Source organism: Macaca thibetana, chromosome 8, assembly GCF_024542745.1.
Source record: "Macaca thibetana thibetana isolate TM-01 chromosome 8, ASM2454274v1, whole genome shotgun sequence".
Lineage (NCBI taxonomy): Eukaryota > Metazoa > Chordata > Mammalia > Primates > Cercopithecidae > Macaca > Macaca thibetana.
In genome coordinates, this window is record NC_065585.1 from 75,950,922 (window position 1) to 75,974,135 (window position 23,214).

General features: G+C 35.4%; 1 protein-coding gene across 3 annotated transcripts in view; it reads right to left on the reverse strand.

The window, feature by feature from the left end:
* Window positions 1–23,214, reverse strand: part of C8H8orf34 (chromosome 8 C8orf34 homolog) — a 480,177-nt gene that overhangs the window by 75,047 nt on the left and 381,916 nt on the right. For all 3 annotated transcript variants that reach the window (XM_050800254.1, XM_050800253.1, XM_050800252.1), the window contains one exon: window positions 23,088–23,164. In XM_050800254.1, coding sequence (XP_050656211.1) covers window positions 23,088–23,164 — 77 coding nt within the window. The remainder of the gene's footprint in view (window positions 1–23,087; window positions 23,165–23,214) is intronic.

Here is a 23,214-nt window from a genome sequence, read left to right on the forward strand (position 1 = left end):
TGCTGTGCAACCATCACAATTATCTAACTATAGAAATTTTTCATCACCCCAAAAGAAAACCTCAAACCCATTAAGTACTCACTTCCCTTTCTCTTTCCTCCCTGGCTCCTAAAAAACCCTAATCTACTTTCTGTCTCTATGAATTAGCCAATTCTGGATATTTCAAGTAAATGAAATCATAGAATATGTAAGCTTTTATGTCTGGCTTCTTTTACTTAGTGTAATGTTTTCAATGTTCTTCCATGTTGCAGCATACAATAGAACTCTATTTCTTATGGCTGAACAACATTCTCTCATACAGTTTACCCATCCATTAATTCATGTATTTGGGCTATTTACAGCTCTTGGTTATTGTGAATAGTGTTGCTATGAACAGTTTTGTAAAGGTTTTTCCTCAAATACCTGTTTTCAATTTGTTTGGATATATTCCTAGGAGTGGACTTGGTAGACTATTTGGTAATTCTATGTTTCACAGCATTAATTTTGTTCCCTTAAGAACTGCAAACCAGAAATGTTAAGTTAAATATAAATTTGTCATATGGCCCAGCAATTCCACTCCTAGGAATCTCCCATGAGAAATGAAAACATGTCCACAGAAAGATTTGCATAAAAATCTTCATAGCCACACTATTAATACTAGCCAAGTATTAAAAACAATCCAAATGTCAACTGACTCATGAAGAGACGTACAAAATGTAGTGAATCCAAACATGGCATACTAGTATTCATCAATAACAAGCAATAAGCTACATTTTCCTATGTAACATGGTCATACTGCAACATGGCTGCAACATGGATGAACCTCAAAAACATTATTTAAGTGAAAGAGGCAAGACCCAAAAGAACATATACAGTATTATTCCATTTATATGAGATGTCTAGAATAGGCAAATGTATAGTAACAGAAAGTATATCAGTGGCTGCCTGGGTCTAAGAGTGGACATGGATATTATTAATAACTGTAAATGGGCATGATGAATCTTGCTGGGGTGATAACAGTGTCTTCAAACTGCATTATGATGACAGTTTCACAACTCAGAAATTATAAAATGTTTATTATATACTTAAAATGGGTAAATTTTATAATACCTAAATTATGCCTCAACAAAGTCGTAAAAGCAATTACATAGGAGAAAATGAAAAGTAAAAAACCATGCTATTCCTCCTTGTTATCCATTGCTACTCTAAGTCCAGAAATTCATCATCATACTCAAGAAAAACAAGTTTCTAACAGGTGTCCTTGTCATCTCTCGAATTGTTCTCCACTCAAATTTAATTCCATTAAGTCACCACCAGAGTATTCCTCCTAATAATAGGAGAGCTAGACTTAAAGTCAATAGAAATCGTGGGTGTGAATGGAGTTACTCAGAGAGAGTGTGCAAGATGAGAAGAAAATAGGGACAAGAAGTATTGGTTAACGTCAAAATTTTCGGGGAAGACAGGAAGATGTCTAGCAAAGAAGACTAAGATGGATGGTCAGGAAGCCAGATGATCAGAAGAGAATGGGGTCTAAGAAGATAAAAGAAGCAGGACCTTCAGGAAGAAAAAGTGGTAATTAACCTTATCAATTTCCACAGAAGGATGAAATAAAATGAAGGCTGAAAGGCATTCATTGGATTTTGATATGTAGAAGTATATTTTTATTTTGCAATGAATTAAATAACACATTAGTGAAAAAGAAGCTGTGTCTTTCTTTTCTAAGATGTTGGTGAAAGGGCAGAAGGCAGGTAAGGGCAATAGTAGCTAAAGGTGGAAAATGAAATCATTTATACATCTGTTTGCCACTGAAAAATGCTTGAGAATGTCCATAGCCTGCAGGAAAGTAGAAAGAGAAGTGTGAAAAATATGGAAAAAGACAGAGAAGTACATTTTTAGAAATTAGGAGAAAGGATTCTATCAAGAGCAATCCTGGAACACGATAAGTTAAACCTCTTCTGAGATTGGATGAAAACAAATGAGAAGGCTTGCTTACACAGATGAGTACCGGCTTATGGATGTTAAAGGACTTTACACCTGAGGGACCCAAGTTTTGTTTGTTTGGTTTTACTTGCTTGCTAGTTTTATTTTTTCTTGAGAAGTAGGAGGCTAGGACCAGGTTTGGAATAATTGGTAGGGAGAATAAGATCGATATGAGGGCAGATTTAAACTGGACATTAGCAGCAAAGGAAGGCTAAATAGAGAGACATTGATGAAATGCACTGTTCAGAGATTGGCCGGATAAGGCAGCCATAAGGGGGCGATGGCTTAGAGCCTGGAGTTCTTAGGGAAGTCAAAGAAGAAGAAGAGTGGGACTGATGGAGTTAGAAAATGAAAAGGAGGGTATTACCACTGACCCACTGGAGTTCAAGTCCAGAAGAAGAACAAAACTAGGTTATGATAAGGTTACAGGTGTGGCCACAGGTGTGAAATATTGGGTGGAAGGCATGGAAGAATACAATGTAGAAAAAGTGTGAAGATAGAATGTTGGATAGACTGGTTATGTCGTGTCAAAGTCCTCAGTGACTGAGCAGTGTGAGTGCTAAATTGAAATTCTATAAACCTAAACGTCAATCAACAGATGAATGGATAAAGAAAATGTGGTACATATAAACAATGGAGTACTATTCATCTATACAAAAGAATGAGATCCAGTCATTTACAACAACATGGATGGATCTGGAGGAGACAATGTTGAGTAAAGTAAGTCAGGCACCAAAAGAGAAACTTGATATGTTCTCACTTATTTGTGGGAGCTAAAAATTAAAACAATTGAACCCATGGAGATAAAAGAGTTGAAAGATGGTTGCTGGAGGCTGGAAAGAGTTGTATGGGGTGGGGTGGACGGAACTGAAGATAGTTTAATGGATACAAAAATATAGTTCAAAAGAATAAGACCTAGTATTTGCCAGCACAACAGGGTGACTACAGTCAATAGTAATTTAACTGTACATTTTTAAATAATTAAAAGAATATAATTGAATTATTTGTAACATGAATAAATGTTTGAGGTTATGAATACCCCATTTACCCTGATGTTATTATTGTGTATTGCACACCTATATGAAAACATCTCATGTAGCCCATAAATATATACACCTAGGTACCCACAAAAATATAAACAATTTAAAAAATTTAAAAAGAAATAAAATTGTTTATTTTTGTTGGAAAAAAATGTATCAGATAATATGAATGTCAGAGGAAGAATTTTTTAATTTAACTTTTATTTTAAGTTCAGGGGTACACGTGCAAGTTTGTTATATAAGTAAACTTGTGTCACAGGGGTTTGTCGAACATGTTATTTCGTCACCCAGCTATTCAGCCCAGTACCCATTTTCGCTGATCATCTCCCTCTTCCCTCCCTTCACCCTCTGATAGGCCCCAGTGTCTGTTGTTCCCCTCTATGTGTCCATGTCTTCTCATCATTTAGCTCCCATTTATAGTGAGAACACGCAGTATTTGGTTTTCTGTTCCTGTATTAGTATGCTAAGGATAATAGCCTCCAGCTCCATCCATGTTCCCACAAAGGATATGATCTCATTCATCTTTATGACTGCGTAGTATTCCATGGTGTATATGTACAATATTTTCTTTACGCAGTCTACCATAGGTGGGCATTTAGGTTGATTCCATGTCTTTGCTGTTGTAAATATTGCTGTAATTAACATATGTGTTTTTATGACAGAACAATTTATATTCCATTGAGAAACCAGTAACGGGATTGCCGTGTCAAATGATAGTTCTGTTTCTAGGTCTTTGAGTAACTGCCATGCTGTTTTCCACAATAGTTGAACTAATTTATACTCCCACCAACAGCATATAAGCATTCATTTTTCTCTGCAATCCCACCAGTATCTGTTAATTTTTGACTTTTTAATCATAGTCATTCTGACTGGTGTGAGATGGTATCTCATTGTGGTTTTGATTTGCATTTCTCTAATGATCAGTGATATTGAGCTTTTTTTTCATATGCTTGTTGGCTGCATGTACATCTTCTTTTGAAAAGTGTCTGTTCATGCCCACTTTATAATGTTTTTTTCTTGTAAATTTGTTTAAGTTCCCTATAGATGCTGAATATTAGACCTTTGTCAGATACATAGTTTGCAGAAAACTTTCTTCCATTCTGTAAGTTGTCTGTCTACTCTGTTGATAGTTTCTTTTGCTATGCAGAAGCTCTTTACTTTAATTAGATCCCATTTATCAATTTTTCTTTTTGTTGCAATTGCTTTCGGCATCTTTATCATGAAATTTTTGCCTGTTTCTATGTCGAGAATGGTATTGCATAGGTTGTCTTCCAGAATTTTTAGTTTTGGGTGTCACATTTAAGTCTTTAATTCATCTTGATTTAATTTTTGCAGATGGTATAAAGAAAGGATCCAGTTTCAATCTTCTACATATGGCTATCCAGTTATCCCAGCATCATTTACTGAATAGGGAGTCTTTTCCCCATTGTTTGTTTTTGTCAGCTTTATTGAAGATCACATAGTTGTAGGTGTGCAGCCTTATTTCCGGGCTCTCTATTCTGGTCTATGTGTCTGTTTTTGTACCAGTACCATGCTGTTTTGGTTACTGTAGCCCTATAGTATAGATTGAAGTCAGGTAGCATGATGCCTCCAGCTTTGTGGGTGTTTTTGTTTGTTTGTTTGTTTCTTAGGATTGCCTTGGCTATTATGGCTCTTTTTTGGTTCCATGTGAATTTTAAAATATTATTTTCTAGTTCTGTGAATAATGTCATTGGTTGTTTAATAGGAATAGCATTGAATCTACAAATTGCTTTGGGCAGTAGAGCTATTTTAATGACATTGATTCTTCCCATCTATGAGCACGGGATGTTGTTTCATTTGTTTCCGTCATCTCTGATTTCTTTGAGAAGTGTTTTGAAATCCTCATTGTAAAGATCTTTCACCTCCCTAGTTAGCTGTATTCTTAGGTATTTTATTCTTTTTGTGGCAACTGTGAATGGGATTGTGTTGCGGATTTGCCTCTTGCCTTGACTGTGGTTGGTATAGGAGTGCTACTGACTTTTGTACATTGATTTTGTATCCTGAGACTTTGCTGAAATTGTTTCTCAGCTGAAGGAGCTCTTCCAGCTTTTGCCCATTTGGTATGATGTTGGCTGTGGGTTTGTCAGATATGGCTCTTATTATTTTGAGGTATGTTCCTTCCAAATCTAGGCTATTGAGAGTTTTTAACATAAAGGGGTGTTGAATTTTATTGAAAGCCTTTTCTGCATCTATTGAGATAACCATGTAGTTTCTTCTTTAGTTCTGTTTATGTGATGAATCACATTTATTGATTTGCATATGTTGAACCAACCTTGCATCCCAGGGATAAAGCCCACTTGATTGTGGCAAGCTTTCTGATGTGCTGCTGGATTCAGTTTGCCAGTATTTTATTGAGGATTTTTGCATCAACATTCGTTAGGAATATTGGTCCAACATTTTCTTTTTTTGTTGTGACTCTGCAATGTTTTGCTATCAGGATGATGCTGGCCTCATAGAATGTTAGGTAGGAGCCCCTCCTCATTAATTTTTTAGAATAATTTCAGCAGGAATGGTACGAGATGTTATTTGTACATCTGGTAGAATTCAGCTGTGAATCTTTCTGATCCTGGGCTTTTTTTAGTTGGTAGGTTATTACTGATTCAATATCAGAGCTTGTTATTGGTCTATACAGAGATTCAATTTCTTCTTCGTTCATTCTTGGGAGGATGTATGTATCCAGGAATTCACCCATTTCCTCTAGATTTTCTAGTTTATCTGCATAGATGTGTTTATATTATTTGATGGTTATTTGTATTTCTGTGGGGTAAGGGGTATTTCCCCTTTGTTGTTTCTGATTGTGTTTATTTGGGTTTCTTTTCTTCATTAGTCTAGCTAGCCATCTATGTAATTTATTGATTTTTTCAAAAAACCAACTCCTGAATTCACTGATCTTTTGAATCGTTTGTCATACCTCTGGTTCCTTCCTTCCTCTGATTTTTGTTATTTCTTGTCTTCTGCTAGCTTTGGGGTTGGTTTTCTCTTGGTTCTCTTGTTCTTCTATTTGCAAAGTTAGGTTGCTAAATTGAGATCTTTCTAACTTTTCAATGTGGGCATTTGGTGGTATGATTTCCCTCTTAATGTTGCCTTAGCTGTGTCCCAGAAATTCTGGAACATTTTATCTTTGTATTCATTAGTTTCCAAAAACTTATTGATTTCATTATTTACCCAAAAGTCATTCAGGAGCAGGTTATTCAATTTCCAAGTAATTGTATAGTTTTGATTGAATTTCTTAGTTTGGATTTCTAAATTGGTTGTGTTGTGGTCCAAGAGATTGGTTTTTATGATTTCTGCTCTTTTGCATTTGCTGAGCAGTGTTTTATTTCTGATTGTGTAATCGATGTTAAAGTATGTGCCATGTGGCAATGATAAGAATATATATTCTGTTGTTTTGGGATGGAGAGTATTGCAAGTGTCTGTCAGGTCCATTTGATTCAGTGCTGAGTTCAGGTCCTAAATATCTTTGTTGATTTTCTGCTTTGATGATCTGTTTACAACTGTCAGTGCAATGTTGAAGTCTCCCACTACTATTGTGTGGAAGTCTAAGTTGTTTTGAAAGTCTCTCAGAACTTGCTTTATGAATGTGACTGCTGCTATGTTAGGTGCATGTATATTTAGGATAGTTAAGTCTTCTTGAATTGAACTCTTTACCATTACGTAATGCCCTTCTTTGTCTTTTTTTTTTTTTTTAATCTTTGTTGATTTAAAGTTTGTTTTGTCTGAAATTAAGATTGCTACCCCTGCTTTTTTTCTGTTTTTCCATTTGCTTAGTGGATTTTTCTCCATGCCTTTATTTTGAGTGTATGGGTGGCATTGCATAAGAAATGGGTCTCTTCAAGACAGCATACCAATGGGCTTTGGTTCTTTATTCAGCTGGCCATTCTGTGCCTTTTAATTGAGGTATTTAGCCTGTTACCAAAGGATTTTTATTAAGAGATGAAAATGAATGATCAGGAAGTTGCAGTGGAGAACTGTGATAAACAATATTGCCTCTCATAACTGTGGCATGAAAAAGTAATGAATGTTTGCATAAAAGAACAAATGATAAGTGCCTGGGAAAAAGGTTTATATTAAGGACAGAAAATGAAAGCAGCAATGGACAAAGAGGTTGAAGATATAGAGCAATTTATTTTCCATCAAATAAGAATTTAAACTAAGAGTTTTGAGAGCATACTGCCTTAGTCAGAGCTTTCCAACCCTGTTCTAGAAGTATGTTTTAGACATGCCTTGGAGCTACTAGGACCTTGTAGTTTTCAAAGCCACCCTGAGTTAAACTAAATCCTATTACTTATAGTTGTACTGACACTATGGCCACAATGATGATAATAGTATTATAGCATACTCAAACATTTAATTTTGAACTACTCTTATTTAGTTAGATAAAAAGTTAAATTTCTAAAGAGATTAAAGATCAAAAAATGAAAATTACTCAGATCCACATTATCCAATAACCTCAGCCTAATAATTGGACTCATGGGAGGTACCTAAGACACAGGATCTCCCTCTTTAAGTGAAGTTAAAAGAACTATAATGTGACATTTGAAGTATAGTATTATATTCTACTTACAACACTAACCATTTGGAACAAGTGGCCAATGAATAAAAGGACACATAAAAGTTGTCAGGGTGACTTTTCCTCCTTCAGTTCAATCTACCAATCATTTATTGGGTATCTCCTTTTCTTGGCACTGGGCTAGGTACTGAATATCTTGAGATGAACATGACTTGTTATGATAAAAATTATATTTCATTTTATTGCATTATATTGATTTATTATAAATATATCCTAGTGTTGATAATCACAGAATCTACATCATGGAACTCTCTGAACTCATATCAAACGAGGGTAAAATAATTTGATTAAAGATTTTGCAAGCTACACTGCCACCTAATTGCTAAAATTCTAAAGGACATTCAGAATAAACCTGAAGGAATTCTAGTTCTATATGATTGGCAGTGCCATTCTCTCTGAGTTTCATTTTGCATCTTTAAAATGGAGATGATAATAATACATACTTCCAGGTTTGTTAAAATAATAAAAAGCATTTTAGTAATGCACTTACAAATGTTAGTTATTGATTTTTGGAAACCAGCCACAGACGTAGACAGTTTGCCTTGCTACAGTCTATTTTACTGACAGTGTTAAAACACATCAAAAGTCGACTATTTATTTGACATTTGCACATCATGGCTGAGCAAAGGCTTAAAACCACAGATAAAATGAATATGTTATGCTTTAATTTGTAATATAAAAAAGATGATTTATTAAGTTTTTTGCTTTCCTTTTATGTCAACAGCTGTATGAAAAAGCCATTGGTCTAAGAAATGGAGAACATCAGCTTTCTGTTGTCTAGCAGGAAACCAGTCAACAGTGGAATAAGGAGGCTTTCTGAAATGTTACTAGGGTGTTGTTGAACCTAAAGTCACGAGCTAACCACATTCTTTAGAATCAGCCTTCAAAGACAGAATTTAAATTCGGCAGTTTCACAAAAAGAGGGAAAGCAGAAATTTGGTGTTTTACAAATTTGGATTGGGAGTAATATAGTCAAGATTTAATGTTCATTGAAAGAATAAGTGATAGAATTGGCTAGGGTTCTCTCCTGAGTGTAAAACACTTTCTCATAAATTTCTGACAATTTTTATTTATTAATGACATTGCATTTATGTTTTTTCTTTTCTCTCTCAAATTAGACACACTTGCAAATCATTTAAAGTATAAAGAATTATAACTGTGGCCTCCTATATCTAATTTTATGAGTCTTGAAAAAGTTTAGTGACATTTTGTTTAACATAAGTGTTTTGTTACTTGACCAAAGCAAACATGATTTTTAGGCCCTTAAAGGCATTCAACATCCAATATAAATGTCTTTGCCAAGAAAATACTTTTATAATTATCTAAATCATTAAGCCCCAAAAATACTTACTAAAAAAGACAAAACATTCACATGATGCAAAAAGAACAGACAGCTACGTGTTATTGTGAATGCACCATAAGAAAATAGGGTAAACATTGAAATTTCAGAATAGTTTGAATGGGTAATTTCAAAGTTTGTTTACAGCAGGGCAATCTTATGTTCAAAGCAAACCTTACACATAAGTCTTGGGTATAAGACAGAAACCATTGAAACTGCTCCCTGAAGTCCAGGTACAGACTCCTTGGCCTCCAGAAACACATGGGAAAGTAATGATTTTAATCCCATCGGTGCCCCGAGGTGGGCCACCAGGGCTTTGGAGTGTGACAGGTTCTCATCACACCTACACCATTAGCTGTAGTTACTTACCTTCTCTAAAACTTAGTTTTTCCAGCTAAAAATTAAGATAAACTTACCTCACAAAGAGGCTGTGTAATTTTAAATAAGTTAATGTACGTAAGGCCTTAATTTCAATTATTTCTTGTGATTATAGCAGGGTTACTGCTCTTTCAAGGGAAGTATATAGTCTAGGAGAGCTGTGGGCCATTCACGATTTGTTTCCCCAACTGTATCTCTATCAATATCTATAGCAGTAAATCTCAAGGAAGGTCTGGCTGCCCAGAGGGGCATGTATCCCACTACCCACCAGATGGGAACTCCTGGGTTGGACAGTCATGTGGACAAATAAGAGTGCTGCAGAGATGTTAACATGACGAGTGTGACTGCCTTAACCCAGACTGGGAGCAGAAGGAGGGATGAAGGATGGTGTCCAGCTTCCTAGATTATTAACTAGGAGAAACAGAGGTAATATCCTGTAGGAAGAGGTTTCTACAATAACGGGAATGAGGTGGGGAATTGACCAGAAGACAGGAATGGAAACAGAAAGGGATCTGGAGGTGGAAGTTGTGTTGGGCATAGAAAAGACTGCAAGCAAAATTTGAATTGAGCATGTTCATCCAAATTGTCATCTCCCAGGAATGCAATCTAGTGAGGCAAATCCACCAAAGTATTATTGATTTCCTCATGTTGATCACTGACTTGGCCTCCAGTGTTGGGGCCACAGGAAGACACAGGTGTCAGGAAATGCGCCCCTGGCAGAGGTTAATGACTTCCACTTCCAAGGTCTCCCTACTGTCTGCTTGCATTTGACTGTCCTTAGGCTGCAGGTTCTTCAGGCTGAGATATTCTTGTCACTTTCTCCAGGAACAAAAGACTCGATGTGGCCATTTCTCAACTTTTGTGATCTCCAAGTACAGGTGTTTACTAGTTCTTGATTACCTTTTCTTGATATCATTTGAAGTTTGTCTCCTTAGCTAATAAACCCTTTATATTTCTTCTTTGATTATGTGATCTTTCCAGAAATTTCTTTTTAAAACTATGCCTGTATTCTTACTACTGGAATGCAAATACTTCCTTAATAAACATAAAAAGCATTAGTGAAACTTAAAAAGGAAATGACAAGTTTCAGAAATTCGGATTTAAGAAAAATAAATACACACATCTTATTCACAATTCTTGAGAAGTACAAATACTTTTTTGTAGTTGTGACATCGTGGAGAGATATTTACTTACTTACTTACTTTCAAATTACTCAGCTTCCTTTTTTCCCAAGAAGTTTGTGTTATTTCTGAATCTAGATGTCCCAATATTCTGAACAAAATAACTGGAATTTAAGATTTCAATTCTGTCCTCTAATTTATAAGATTCTTGTGAATATGATTTAAGCTTTAAGAAACTCTGTAAAAATCACCAGATGAAATACTTTCTATGTAAGCAAACTAAATAATCTCTAGAAGCTGATGAATAGTTTTTTTGTATTCTGGGAAAAGGTCTCCCAAGCTTTTCTTGAAATATTGAAATGCTAAACCTGTTCTTAAAAAAAAAAAAAAAAAAAACATACAAGAAGGCATACTTTAGAACAGCTAGTTATTGTATGATGGTTAAACTCTTTGATTTTGCAAAAAAAGAACAAAAGGAAGGACTTTATCTACTTGAAACATGTAAAACGGCAATAACTAAAACAGAAATAACATAGAAGTTAATGGAGGCTAACTCTCCACTGCCTAGATGATAATGGTTAACTTAGTACAGTCTACATTTGGAGGACGTGGAGTAGGTACAATCCTGGCTCCCCAGGCTTACAAACTGAGGGATTTAAGGCAATCTATTACATCTCCCTCAATATTAGTTTTCTGATGTATAAGTTGGTTAGTAATTAAAATCTGCTCGCAAACAAAATGGGATAATGTTCACACAATGTCTGGTAAAAATTAAAGATTTAATAAATATTAGCTGTGACAATATCATACATAGTAATTACGATGAAAAGAAAAAGTTCAAATTAATGAAGAAGGGATGAATTATCAAAAACAAATGACACTGACAATTTTTTTGTTGTTGTTGAGATAGAGTCTCACTCTGTTGTCCAGGCTGGAGCACAGTGGCGTGATCTCAGCTCACTGCAACTTCCGCCTCCAAGGTTCAAACAGTTCTCCTGCCTCAGCCTCCTGAGTAACTGGGATTACAGATGTCTGCCACCATGCCCAGCTAATTTTTTGTATTTTTAGTAGAGATGGGGTTTTGCCATGTTGGCTAGGCTAGTCGCAAACTCCTGACCTCAGGTGATCCTTCTGCCTCAGCCTCCCAAAGTGCTGGGATTATAGGCATAAGCCACCATGCCCAGCCTCTAACAAACTGTATTTGAAAATATATTGTTAAACCCTTGCCTCATAATAACCACCAAAATAAACTCAAAATTGATTGAAGAATTCAAAAGGATAATGTGAAGAACTTTTAGGTAATATTTATCTAATATTGGAGAGAAAAAAACTGTATAAATAAATGGAAGAAATTAGAAAGAGAAAAATATAGATTCTGTATAATAAAAAAACTATGATAACATTAAAAGACAAGAGAAAAATTGCCAAAAATTATTTGCCACAATATGAAATGATACGTCATTATTTTTAATACATAATAAATACCAACAAGTCAATAGGAAAAAAAACTCTCCGAAAGAAGTATGGCCAGGAGCACAAAAAATCATGAAAAAGTCTAATAAATATATGTAAAAATTATTTATTAGTAATTAAAGAAATTCACTAGTAAACCAGGAAATCCAACTTCGAGGACAAAAAGTTTCATTTTATATTTATCAACATGCTGAAACAATTTTGTGAGATTTTTACTTTACATTTATAGATTTTAAGAGAATACTTAATTCTGGCAAGAGTTTAGGAGATTCCTGGTAAATATGCCACATGGCCTTCCTCTGAAATGTATTAAGAACTTTAAAATAGTTCATATACTTTAACCCTTTAAGGACCTGAGGAAAACATCGAGACACTGACTATGATTTTTTTTCTCCAAAGCATTACTTTCAAAACTCAGATCTCAGACGCAATCTAAACCAGTGTGTCCCAACATCTTCACATCGAAACAAAGGAAATAATAATATTTGTACAGTACACAGAGAACCTCGAATAGGCTGCTTGCATGGAATGAAAGTTCAACCAGTGACCAGAAGGACTGGAACACTGAGGTCCCAGCATATCTGTCACCAATCCCAACGATCAGTAGCCTGGGACAAACGATTTGGGCGTATCCAACCTAAAAACCTAACATTAAATCAAGTATGGCAGCTCTATGTTATGATGTAACACCAAAATTAAAGTCTTAAACTTCTGAAAAGTGAATAATAAGAGGCTACGTGGTCTAATTGGTGCTAAAACAGGTAAGGCTGCAATAAAGCACAGCCGTTAGAACTAGACTTAGAAATTTTATGTAAGAACGTGCTTATTGCCTTTAGCTTGTAAGATAGATGTAATTTTTTTCTTTTTTAACTTTCGGAATAACAAAACCATAGTGGGAAAAAAGAATATGCTTATGATGTAATGTAAAGAAAAGCAGAATGTAAGGCTTTTTATATTCCATTTTAAAAAGAGTTTGATTTCTGAAAAACGACTTTTTATTCAATATAACCTAACAGTCAACATCCTTTCAATATAAACATATAAACATAATCATTTTCCAAATATTCTTTTAATATATGTATTAGTCAACATAATATCAGAAATATAAAATATTTTTTCGATTTGTTTGAATCAGCACACTCTTCAGATTCAGAAAACAAATATGGTCACTTTTTACAATAAGCAGAAATATTATCTTGATTAGATGAATGTGGTTAAAAGGTAAAAAAGAACCCCGCAAATGCGTAAGCTTCTGTAGGGAAGCACACAGAATCCACCATTTTATGTAATCTGTGTAGTTTTCTTAGCTGAAGAAGGAGAGGAACATGTAAAGGAAACTCCCTTGTGGGTAATTTCAGGTTTTTCCATTTCCACAAGGGATTGGATGTTAACTTAATGTGTTTCCCAGCACACATCCTGCACAATTCACAGTCAGAGATATAGGGCTTTACCTCGAAACACAAACATAATCCATATTGCTTTTCTTCTCTTCAGCCCATTTCTACTGGAATCTAATTAAATTTGCAGCAGGTGACAATTACTTTAATAAAGAATTAGCAATAACTTCAAAATACTGAAAATGTAAAATTATGGTTTCCCTTTTGCTCATCACGTTCAGAACTAACAGACTCATGACTGGGATCTCATGCTGTCATACATCTCCTTGGGTATTATTTGCCTAGAAATTAATTATACTTGTTCTGCATTAATGTATATTAGGCCACACTCCCTTCCCATTATTTTAAAAATTAAAGGCAGAATTTAACTGATACAACAAAATAATGTCATACTTTTATTAATGGAGAAACAGTGCAATTATGTAAAGTGATTGAATTAATTACCAAAACCATAATCAATGTCTAAACATTTATTATGTCACACTTTATCATCTTTGGTCATTTTTTCTCTTTGCAAATGTAACATTTGCAGAAATTACATTTTCAAACTCATAGATGTTTTAAAAAATAATATTTACAGAGGTCTGGGCAAATATTTTCATCCTTAACATGTCAGAAATCAACAGACCTGAAATGTCAAAAGGAAAAATCCCACCAGATCCCAAACTTTGGTTAGATAACTTGCCTACTATAGCACTTAATTTTGAGCAGCTTTATTGGCATCTTAGCCTATGAGTCATAAAAGCCAAGTGAAATTCCACAGGCCAGAAAAAAAGAAATAGAAAAAACCTTTAGGATTGAGCAAAATATGTACTAGTCACAGTTCTTTAACATAAATTTCATTGCTACAATTAGTCGCCAGCAATTTGCCAACACTATCTTTCAAGGGACAAAATTCATCATAATTTATTACTTCTATTTGGTGAGATTATAATGAACATTCATTTCTTTTTCATTTTGCAAGAGTACAAGTTGAAATATGTTTAATCTTAATTCCATAAATGCTAGCTGTGTGCCTAGTTTTCCATTACAGATGTACAATGCAGGAAAAATTGCAAATTGTTCACTAATTCATTCACTCAACTTTGCTTCTATTGCTCAAATATTTAAATCAATTTACACAAAATCACAAACCCTCTAAAATATGTGCAACAATTTATGTACCATAAAATTATACTTGAGTATTAAAAAAGAATCTGGAACATGTTTTATTGGAAACATTTAAAATGTTAAGTTGTGAGTATGATGAAACAGACAAAATGTTTCTGTGGGCAGGCTTGTGTATACAGTGTAGCAATATTAATAAGAAACAAGATATAAAGCAGGAGTACCAAAATTCATAGTTAAATACATAGTGCAAAGGTCCACTAAAGAACTATTCCTCACCCATATTTTATACAGGAATTGTATGAGTACAATTTTTTAATGCTTCCTGTCAAGCCTAAGTGATGATTTTATAATTTTATGTCTTTCAAATGTATAGATTTTAAAAAATTATTTTTGACAAATCTCACCTGGAATCAAATGTATAGATATTTTTATGAATGCCTTACAACAGAAAAGGTAAAGATCTGGGAAAGAAGAAATGGGATAGAGGAATGAATCTCCAAGAAGGCACAGTATTTGGCCTGAAAGTAGTATGTATGTTTTTGGAGAAAAGAAATAAAAGGCATTTGTGCAACTTGCATATTGAGAAATGTCATATGACTTCAGCAGATTGCCAAAGTTTCTTTAAGTCTTAGCAATCAATGTTCATTGTGTAAAATTCCTTTTTTAACATAATTCCCAAAAGAATCCAGGACTTATTATAAGAGGATTCAACTCTGCTAATTAACATTCAGTCACCGAATAGAAATACAGGAGGGACTCTGTTGACCTAGGTACTGCATTGGCCAGATAAAAAAAATTAAAAATTAACAAAAAGCAATTCATCTAATTCTTTCTTGTAAAAAGAAATTCATTTAAGAACAATGCTCTTGCTGTCCAATCTTTCTGAAATTATACATAAGTTGTATGTGTTACAGAAGATATATGCATAGATGCTTCTTCTTCATGTTTTCCAATTATAGTTGTGAAAAGAGTATATTTGCATCTTATCCAAATTCATTATTTTTTAAGTTTCTATCCACAGGACCTTGGGAAATATGGCATATGTGAGAAATTTCAGTGTCACACAATCAGATCCAAACTTCACTACTTGAGAGTAGAAGTCGAAAGAATCAGGAAGAGTGAAAAGGGAAAAAGCTATTCATTTGTTCCTACAGCAAAAATAAAAAGAATGTTTTATGTACTAATCAACAAAACACAATGATACGGTTTGGCAGTGTCCCCACCAAAATCTCAACTTGAATTGTATCTCTCAGAATTCCCACGTGTTGGAGGGATCCAGGGGGTGGTTATTGAATCATGGGGGCTGGTCTTTCCCATGCCATCCTTGTGATAGTGAATTAGTCTCATGAGATTTGATGGGTTTATCAGAGGTTTCCACTTTTGCTTCTTCCTTATTTTCTCTTGCTGCTGCCATGTAAGAAGTGCATTTCACTGACTGCTATGATTCTGAGGCATCCCCAGCCATGTGGAGCTGTAAGTATAATTAAACCTCTTTCTCTTCCCAGCCTTGGTTATGTTTTTATCAGCAGCATGAAAACGGACTAATACAGTAAATTGTACCAGTAGAGTGGGGCATTGCTGAAAAGATACCAGAAAATGTGGAAGCGACTTTGGAACTGGGTAGCAGGCAGAGGTTGGAACAGTTTGAAGGTGAATGTGGGAAAGTTTGGAATTTCCTAGAGACTTGTTGAATGGCTTTTCCCAAAATGCTGATAGCAATATGGAAAATAAAATTCAGTCTGAGATGGTCTCAGATGGAGGAGAGGAACTTGTTGGGAACTAGAGCAAAGGTGACTCTCGTTATGCTTTAGCTAAGAGACTGGCAGCATTTTGCCCCTGCCCTAGAGATTTGTGGTACATTGAACTTGAGAGAGATGATTTAGAGTATCTGGAGGAAGAAATTTCAAAGCAGCAAGCATTCAAGATGTAACCTGGGTGCTTTTAAAGGTATTCAGTTTTATAAGAGAAGCAGAGCATAAAAGTTTGGAAAATTTGCAGCCTGACCAAGTGATAGAAAATAAAAACCCATTTTCTGTGGAGAAATTCAAGCTGGCTGCAGAAGTTTGCATAAGTAGCAAGGATCCTAATGTTAATCCTCAAGACAAAATGTCTCCAAGGCATATCAGAGAACTTCCCGGCAGCTCCTCCCATCACAGGCCCCGGAGGCCCAGGAGGAAAAAGTGGTTTCGTGGGCTGGTCCCAGGGTCCCTGTGCTGTGTGCAGCCTAGGGACTGGGTGCCCTGTGTCCCACCTGCTCCAGCCATGGCTGAAAGGGGCTGACATACAGCTCAGGCTGTGGCTTCAGAGGGTGGAAGCCCCAGGCCTTGGCAGCTTGCTCATGGTGTTGAGCATGAGGGTGCACAGAAGTCAAGAATTGAGGTTTGGGAACATCTGCCTAGATTCCAGAAGATAAATGGAAATGCCTGGATGCCCAGGCAAAAGTTTGTTGCAGGACCTGGGCCTGCGTGGAGAACCTCTGCTAGGGCAGTGCAGAAGGGAAATGTGGGATCAGAAACCCCACACAGAGTCCCTACGGGGGCACCACATAGTAGAGCTGTGAGAAGACAGCCATGGTCCTCTAGACCCCAGAATGGTAGATCCACTGACAGCTTGCACTGTGCTCCTGGAAAAGCCACAACCACTCAACACCAGCCCATGGAAGCAGCCAGGAGAGAGGGTGTACCCTGCAAAGCCACAGGGGTGGAGCAGGCCCAAGACCATGGGAACCCACCTCTTGCATCAATGTGACTTGGATGTGAGACCTGGAGTCAAAGGAGATCATTTTGGAACTTTAAAATTTGACTGCCCCACTGGATTTCAGACTTGCATGGGCCCCGTAACCCCTTTGTTTTGGCCAATTTCTCCCATTTGGAACAACTATGTTTACCCAATATCTGTACCCCCATTGTATCTAGGAAGTAACTAACTTGCTTTTGATTTTACAGACTCATTGGCAGAAGGGACTTGCTTTGTCTCAGATGAGACTTTGGACTGTGGACCATTGGATTATTGCTGAAATTAGTTAAGACTTTGGGGGACTGCTGAGAAGGTGTGATGATTGGTTGTGAAATGTGAGGACATGAGATTGGAGGGGCCAGGGGTGGGATGATATGGTTTGACTGTGTCCACACCCAAATCTCAACTTGAATTACATTTCCCAGAATTCCCATGTGTTGTGGGAGGGCCCCAGGGGGAGGTTATTGAATCATGGGGGCCAATCTTTACTGTGCTATTCTCGTGATAGTGAACAAGTCTCATGAGATCTGATGGGTTTATCAGGGGTTTCCGCTTTGCTTCTTCCTCATTTTCTCTCTCTGCTGCCATGTAAGAAGGGTCTTTCACCTCCCACCATGATTCTGAGCTCTCCCACCCATGTGGAACTGTAAGTCCAATTAAACGTCTTTTTCTTCCCAGCCTTGGGTATGTTTTTAATCAGCAGCATGAAAATGGACTCTCACACACAACATCTGGCAAGACTAAAAATAATCAAATTTACCTCCAATCTAGCTCAACAGACACTTTATCAAGATAACTCCAGAATTACCAGAGTCTCTAACTTTTGGATCAAGCTTGCCACAGATATTTTTTTCTTAAACATATACTTTTTTTCCTTTTGCTTTCTTTCTCAGTAGTTTCCCCATCCCAGGATCTCTTTTCATACTGCTCTGGTTTCTCAGAGTCCTCCAATTCCGAAAAACCTTAGCAAGGCTAATCTCTTATGCTGAAATGTACCAATCCCTTTCTCTCATAAAAAACTACCTGTTCTGATCCAGTCCCTCAAACTGTTGCTTTTCACTACCTGCTTCAAGCTTTGATATTGATGGCCAGGCATGGTGGCTTACACCTGTAATCTCAGCACTTTGGGAGGCTGAGGCAGATGGATCACTTGAGGTCAGGAGTTCAAGGCCAGTCTGACCAACATGGTGAAACCCCATCTCTACTAAAAATACAAAAATTAGCTGGGCGTATTGGTACATGCCTGTAATCCCAGTTACTAGGGAGCCAGAGGCACGAGAATTACTTGAACCCAGGAGGCAGAGGTTGCAATGAGCTAAGATCATACCACTGCACTCCAGCTTGGGTGACAGAGCAAGACTCCATCTTAAAATAAAATAAAATAAAACAAAAAATAAAAAAAGATATTGGCTACTGATAATGGCCTAATACTTATCCCCTTTTCATTGCAGGTGTTAACAGTGACTAAGTGCCTAAATACAAATTTGCAAATAAGTACCAATTGTATGGATCCCAACAAGTTCTATGAAAGACAGTTTGGGCACTGGGAACCATGAGTTTTTGTCCTGCCCTCTCTATGTGACCTGGGACAAATCACAAGATCTTTTGGAAGCTCAGTATGCTCATCTGAAGCTAAGGAAGCACTACTTCACAGCGAGGTGGTCAGGATAAAGTGATAAGCCATGAAAATGACAAAATTTAGACACTATTGGTGTTAAATATGTGAAGCACTTAATAATTAAAAAGTGCTGTACAAATATGTGATATCATCACATATTGATATGTGATATTATCCTAGGCAATTTTATATATTTTCCCAAGTAGATAAAACTCTCCAGGAGGAGATACCAAAAGCATAACTTTTAGTAAACCCTGGGCATTTTAGGAAACCTTTTTTACAGAAGTCTTTTACATTTTCTTTTCTACTTTAAGAAATGATGACCAGTTACATAAAGTCTTATGAGAGTCAGATTATAATGAGCTAGTCATTACTGGCTGATGAATACAATAACTTTAAAAATTTACAAGGAAAAAAGAAAAAAAGTCAGTAAAATATTTACTATCAATAATCTTTCTTAATTATCTTCATCTTCCCTTTACACCCATATATTTATTTAATAATTTTACAGCAAAATAGATTTTTTAAGATAAAGGAAGCTCATTCCTGTAATCCTGGCACTTTGGGTGGCCGAGGAAGGAGGATTGCCTGAGTCCAGGAGTTCAAGACCAGCCTGGGCAACATAGCTAGATTCTGTCTCTACAAAATATAAAATTTTGTCGGGTGTGGTGGTGCACACCTGTAGTCCCAGCTACCCAGGAGGTTGAGGTGCTGAGGTGGGAGGAATGTCAGAGCCCAGGAGGTCAATGCTGCAGTGAGCTGTGATAATACCACTGAATTCAGCCTGGGTAACAGAGCTAGACCCTGTCTCAAAAAAACAAAAAACAAACAAAAAAAAAAACCAAGCATTTGAAGCAAAAAAAAAATTGCATAAGAAATTATCCAAAATCATTGATATTAAGTGTTTATCAATCATTGATCTAAAATAATGCATTATATTTATGAAGCTAAGAGGTCATAATCAATACCTGCTGTTTGGTATTGTCTTTTCACGGTTGTCTTTTTGTTGGTTTACTTAACGGCTTTACCTGACAAATCCAGTTTTAACCTGCATAGGCTGTATATATACCAAGAGGCAGTCCAGAAAAAGAGAGAGCAGAGAGGGAGAGGGAAATTCCAGAAGAATGACTTGCTTATTTGGAGGAGGATAAAAATTCAAATATAAATGTTGCCTCTACATCACTTAAATATTCACAAAATATTCAAGAAATATTCCAAGCACAGAGTAAGCCACTAGGAAAAAACAGTTTCCAAGAGTCTGTTCCCCACTTATTAATATACAATACTCAACATGGAAAGTTAGCAAATAGAGACAGCCTGTGTTGAAACTGCCTTAAATGGTTTTCAACATTTGTGGCATATTTATATTTGTACAGGATATGACTCAAAATTTGCTTTGAAGTATTTTATGTTTCTTACGGTAATAAAGAAAAAAAGTTGCTTTGTTCCAATTCTTCATTAATATTTAGATAAAGTCACAATTTTCTTCTTGATTTATTAAAAATGCTCTCCCACAAAATACTACAGAAGTATTTTTAGGAAATCTACATCTAAAATATCATCATTTTAACAAAATTAACTTTGATTTTAACTCATGCTTTCCTCATAATAAAAGCAGCTGCCACCTAGAAACTGTCTGCTTCAGGGTCCTGACATTCATTCATTTATTCATTTATTGTTTTTATTTCACTTAATTCCAAAAAGATTTAAATGTGTAATATGATATTAAGTGGAATCAGATAATTTTTAATGCAAAAATCTAATGAATGTAAATAAAAACAAAGTTGACCTACAACAAACTTTTGCACTGGGGAAGCACTGTGTGAGTACAGTGGAAAAAAGCAAAGATCTCGAAGAGCCCATTTGAAATCACTCATGAAAAGTTTGGTCAAATAAATCTAATTTCTTTTTTCTTTGCAGTTTTGTGTATTATTAAGGAAGCCAAATACTATAGACAGGATATATCTTGATTGGAGTAAATGATTAGAAGAAGAATCTAATGGTATATGTTTAGACCTGAGGGAGAAATATGAACTTTGTGGAATTCACAGCTGATAACCTTTGCAAAAAGTGATGAATGACAGATTATCACAACCTAAAGGACAACATAACATCATGAGGTCATGGAGAAATACTAAAGTTTATAAATGGCAGAACATTTCTTAAAAAATAAAATTGATGCAACAGTAGGCTATAAACCCCAAATAATATTTGTTCCAACCACATACTTCATTGTACTCTATGTGAGAACATTATTTGGAACCCTAAATTTGGTTGTGGCATAACTCACATGTTGCAGGGGACTTGGCAAACAAGGATATATTCAGAAAAAGCATCAAGGTACTGAAATTTTTTGAAACTACACAATGTAAAAGCATTGGTTAAAAGAATGGACTGTGTTTTGACCTAAAAATTTAAGTCTCATTTGGGACACACTGGTAGCTTCTAATATCTGAACATCAGTTAATTGTAAAAAGGATTAGGTTTAAGCTATCACTCCCCGAGTAGAACCAGGACCAATGTTTGTGAGGAATGGAAGACAATCTCTAACAAACAGGAATAAACTGTTTCTAAAAGAAGCAGAAAAGCACTAAAAATATTAAGGATGTACAGTAGAAGGAAAATTGACTAGTCCCAACTCCTGATATCACTGTTCTTTTAACTTTAGGACTTTTAACTTTTAACTTTAGTTTTAACTTTTAACTTTAGTTCCTTAGGTTCTCTGAGTTTCTGTTTCCTCATCTATAGGTTAGATAGCACTGCATTGAATACAGGACTGAAAACACCACAGTTGAAAATGCCAAGGTAAGAGATGGGAAATGTTGAACTGGACAGTTACCATGTTTTTTTCTATTTCTAAGATTTTATCATTTTATAGTAAAGGAAAATATAATAGTTTTCATCTTATGGTGAGGAATTATTGCTGAACTATGCATTCAACATATGTGTGTGTGTGTGTCTGTGTGTGTGTGTGTGTGATATTATGGGCCTCCTGTGTGTAGGTACTCTTCTAGGGATGTGGAAGTGAAAAAAATGTACAAAAATTCTTGCCATGGTAGACCTTATATTACAGTTGAAAGAAACGAACAGTAAAACAAATAAGTAAATTACATCACACAGTAGAAATCATAAGTACTGTATAAAAAATAAAGAAGGGAAATGAAAATTTTAAATAGGGTCAATAAAATAACATCTGAGCAAAGATACATTAATTTCATCAATAATTTTTAAAATTTATTTTGTTATCAAGTTCATTGGAAAACTTGGCGCCTTTTACCAAATCCTATGATGTGAATAATGTTTAAAATCATGTAATCTCGTCACAGAGTATTATGGGTTGAACTGTGTTCTCCTAAAACTTCATATGTCAAATTCCTTGCCCAAGTACTTCAGAATGTATTTGGAAATAAGGTCTTTAGAGAGGTAATTAAGTTAAAGGTGGTTATTAGGGAGGCCCTCATTCAATATCACTGGTGATATTTGTGATATATCGCTGGTGTTAAGTGATTAGAACACAGACACATACAAAGGGAAAAAGCTGTGAAGACTCAGGGAGAAGACATTCATCTACAAGGTACAAAGGGAGACCTCAGAAGCAACCAGCCCTGCCAATACTGTGATCCTTTATTTTTGACTCCAGAATTTTGAGAAAATAACTTTTTGTTATTTAAGCTACCCAGTCTTTGCTACTTTGTTATGGCAGCTCTAGCAAATGAATACAGAGAATATAGACACATACAAACCCAGTCCAAATATTATGTTTAAGATAACGCATGATTGCATTAGTTATTTTTATAGAAACTCAAAATATTTTATGAACTTTAGCATTTATTAAAAAATTATTTTTAGTTAGAATTTGTACAGAATTTCAGGTTTTTTCTATTGATTCTTTTAACTTTAAATCGCATTAAAAATCTTAAACCTAATAGTTCTCTCCCAAAATACTGTATTGAAGATATATGGTTTAACAAACATATTACAAGGACTTCACAACTAAAAATAGCATAAGTCATATGTAAACTTTCAGGATATGCAAAATATTTGTTTTACTACCAAGGTAAGTATAGTTAAACTTACTGAAGTTTAACATGGCAGCTCATAACCTTTTAGCGTGCTCACATGCACAACAAGCAAGCAGCTAATAACATCAGAACTTCAGTTTTCTCATCTAGTTCAAGTCTTCTTCCCCAACTGTTGAAACAACTTAGAACAGCCTAATTAACCAGTAAGAAAGTTGGCTTTATTATATTTTATTTAGATTTTCCTATTAGTAATTTAAATTAGTTTTAGCAATTAAAAAAAAATAAGTCAATGAATATACTTACAGGTCCTGTTAGTTTAGATGCTTTCTCAAATTCGTCACCCTCCTCCATTAGTGCTTCTTCAGTCCCAGGTAAGGAATCTATTTTTATTTTTAAAAAATGAATAAATTACAGTCACATATTGCTTATT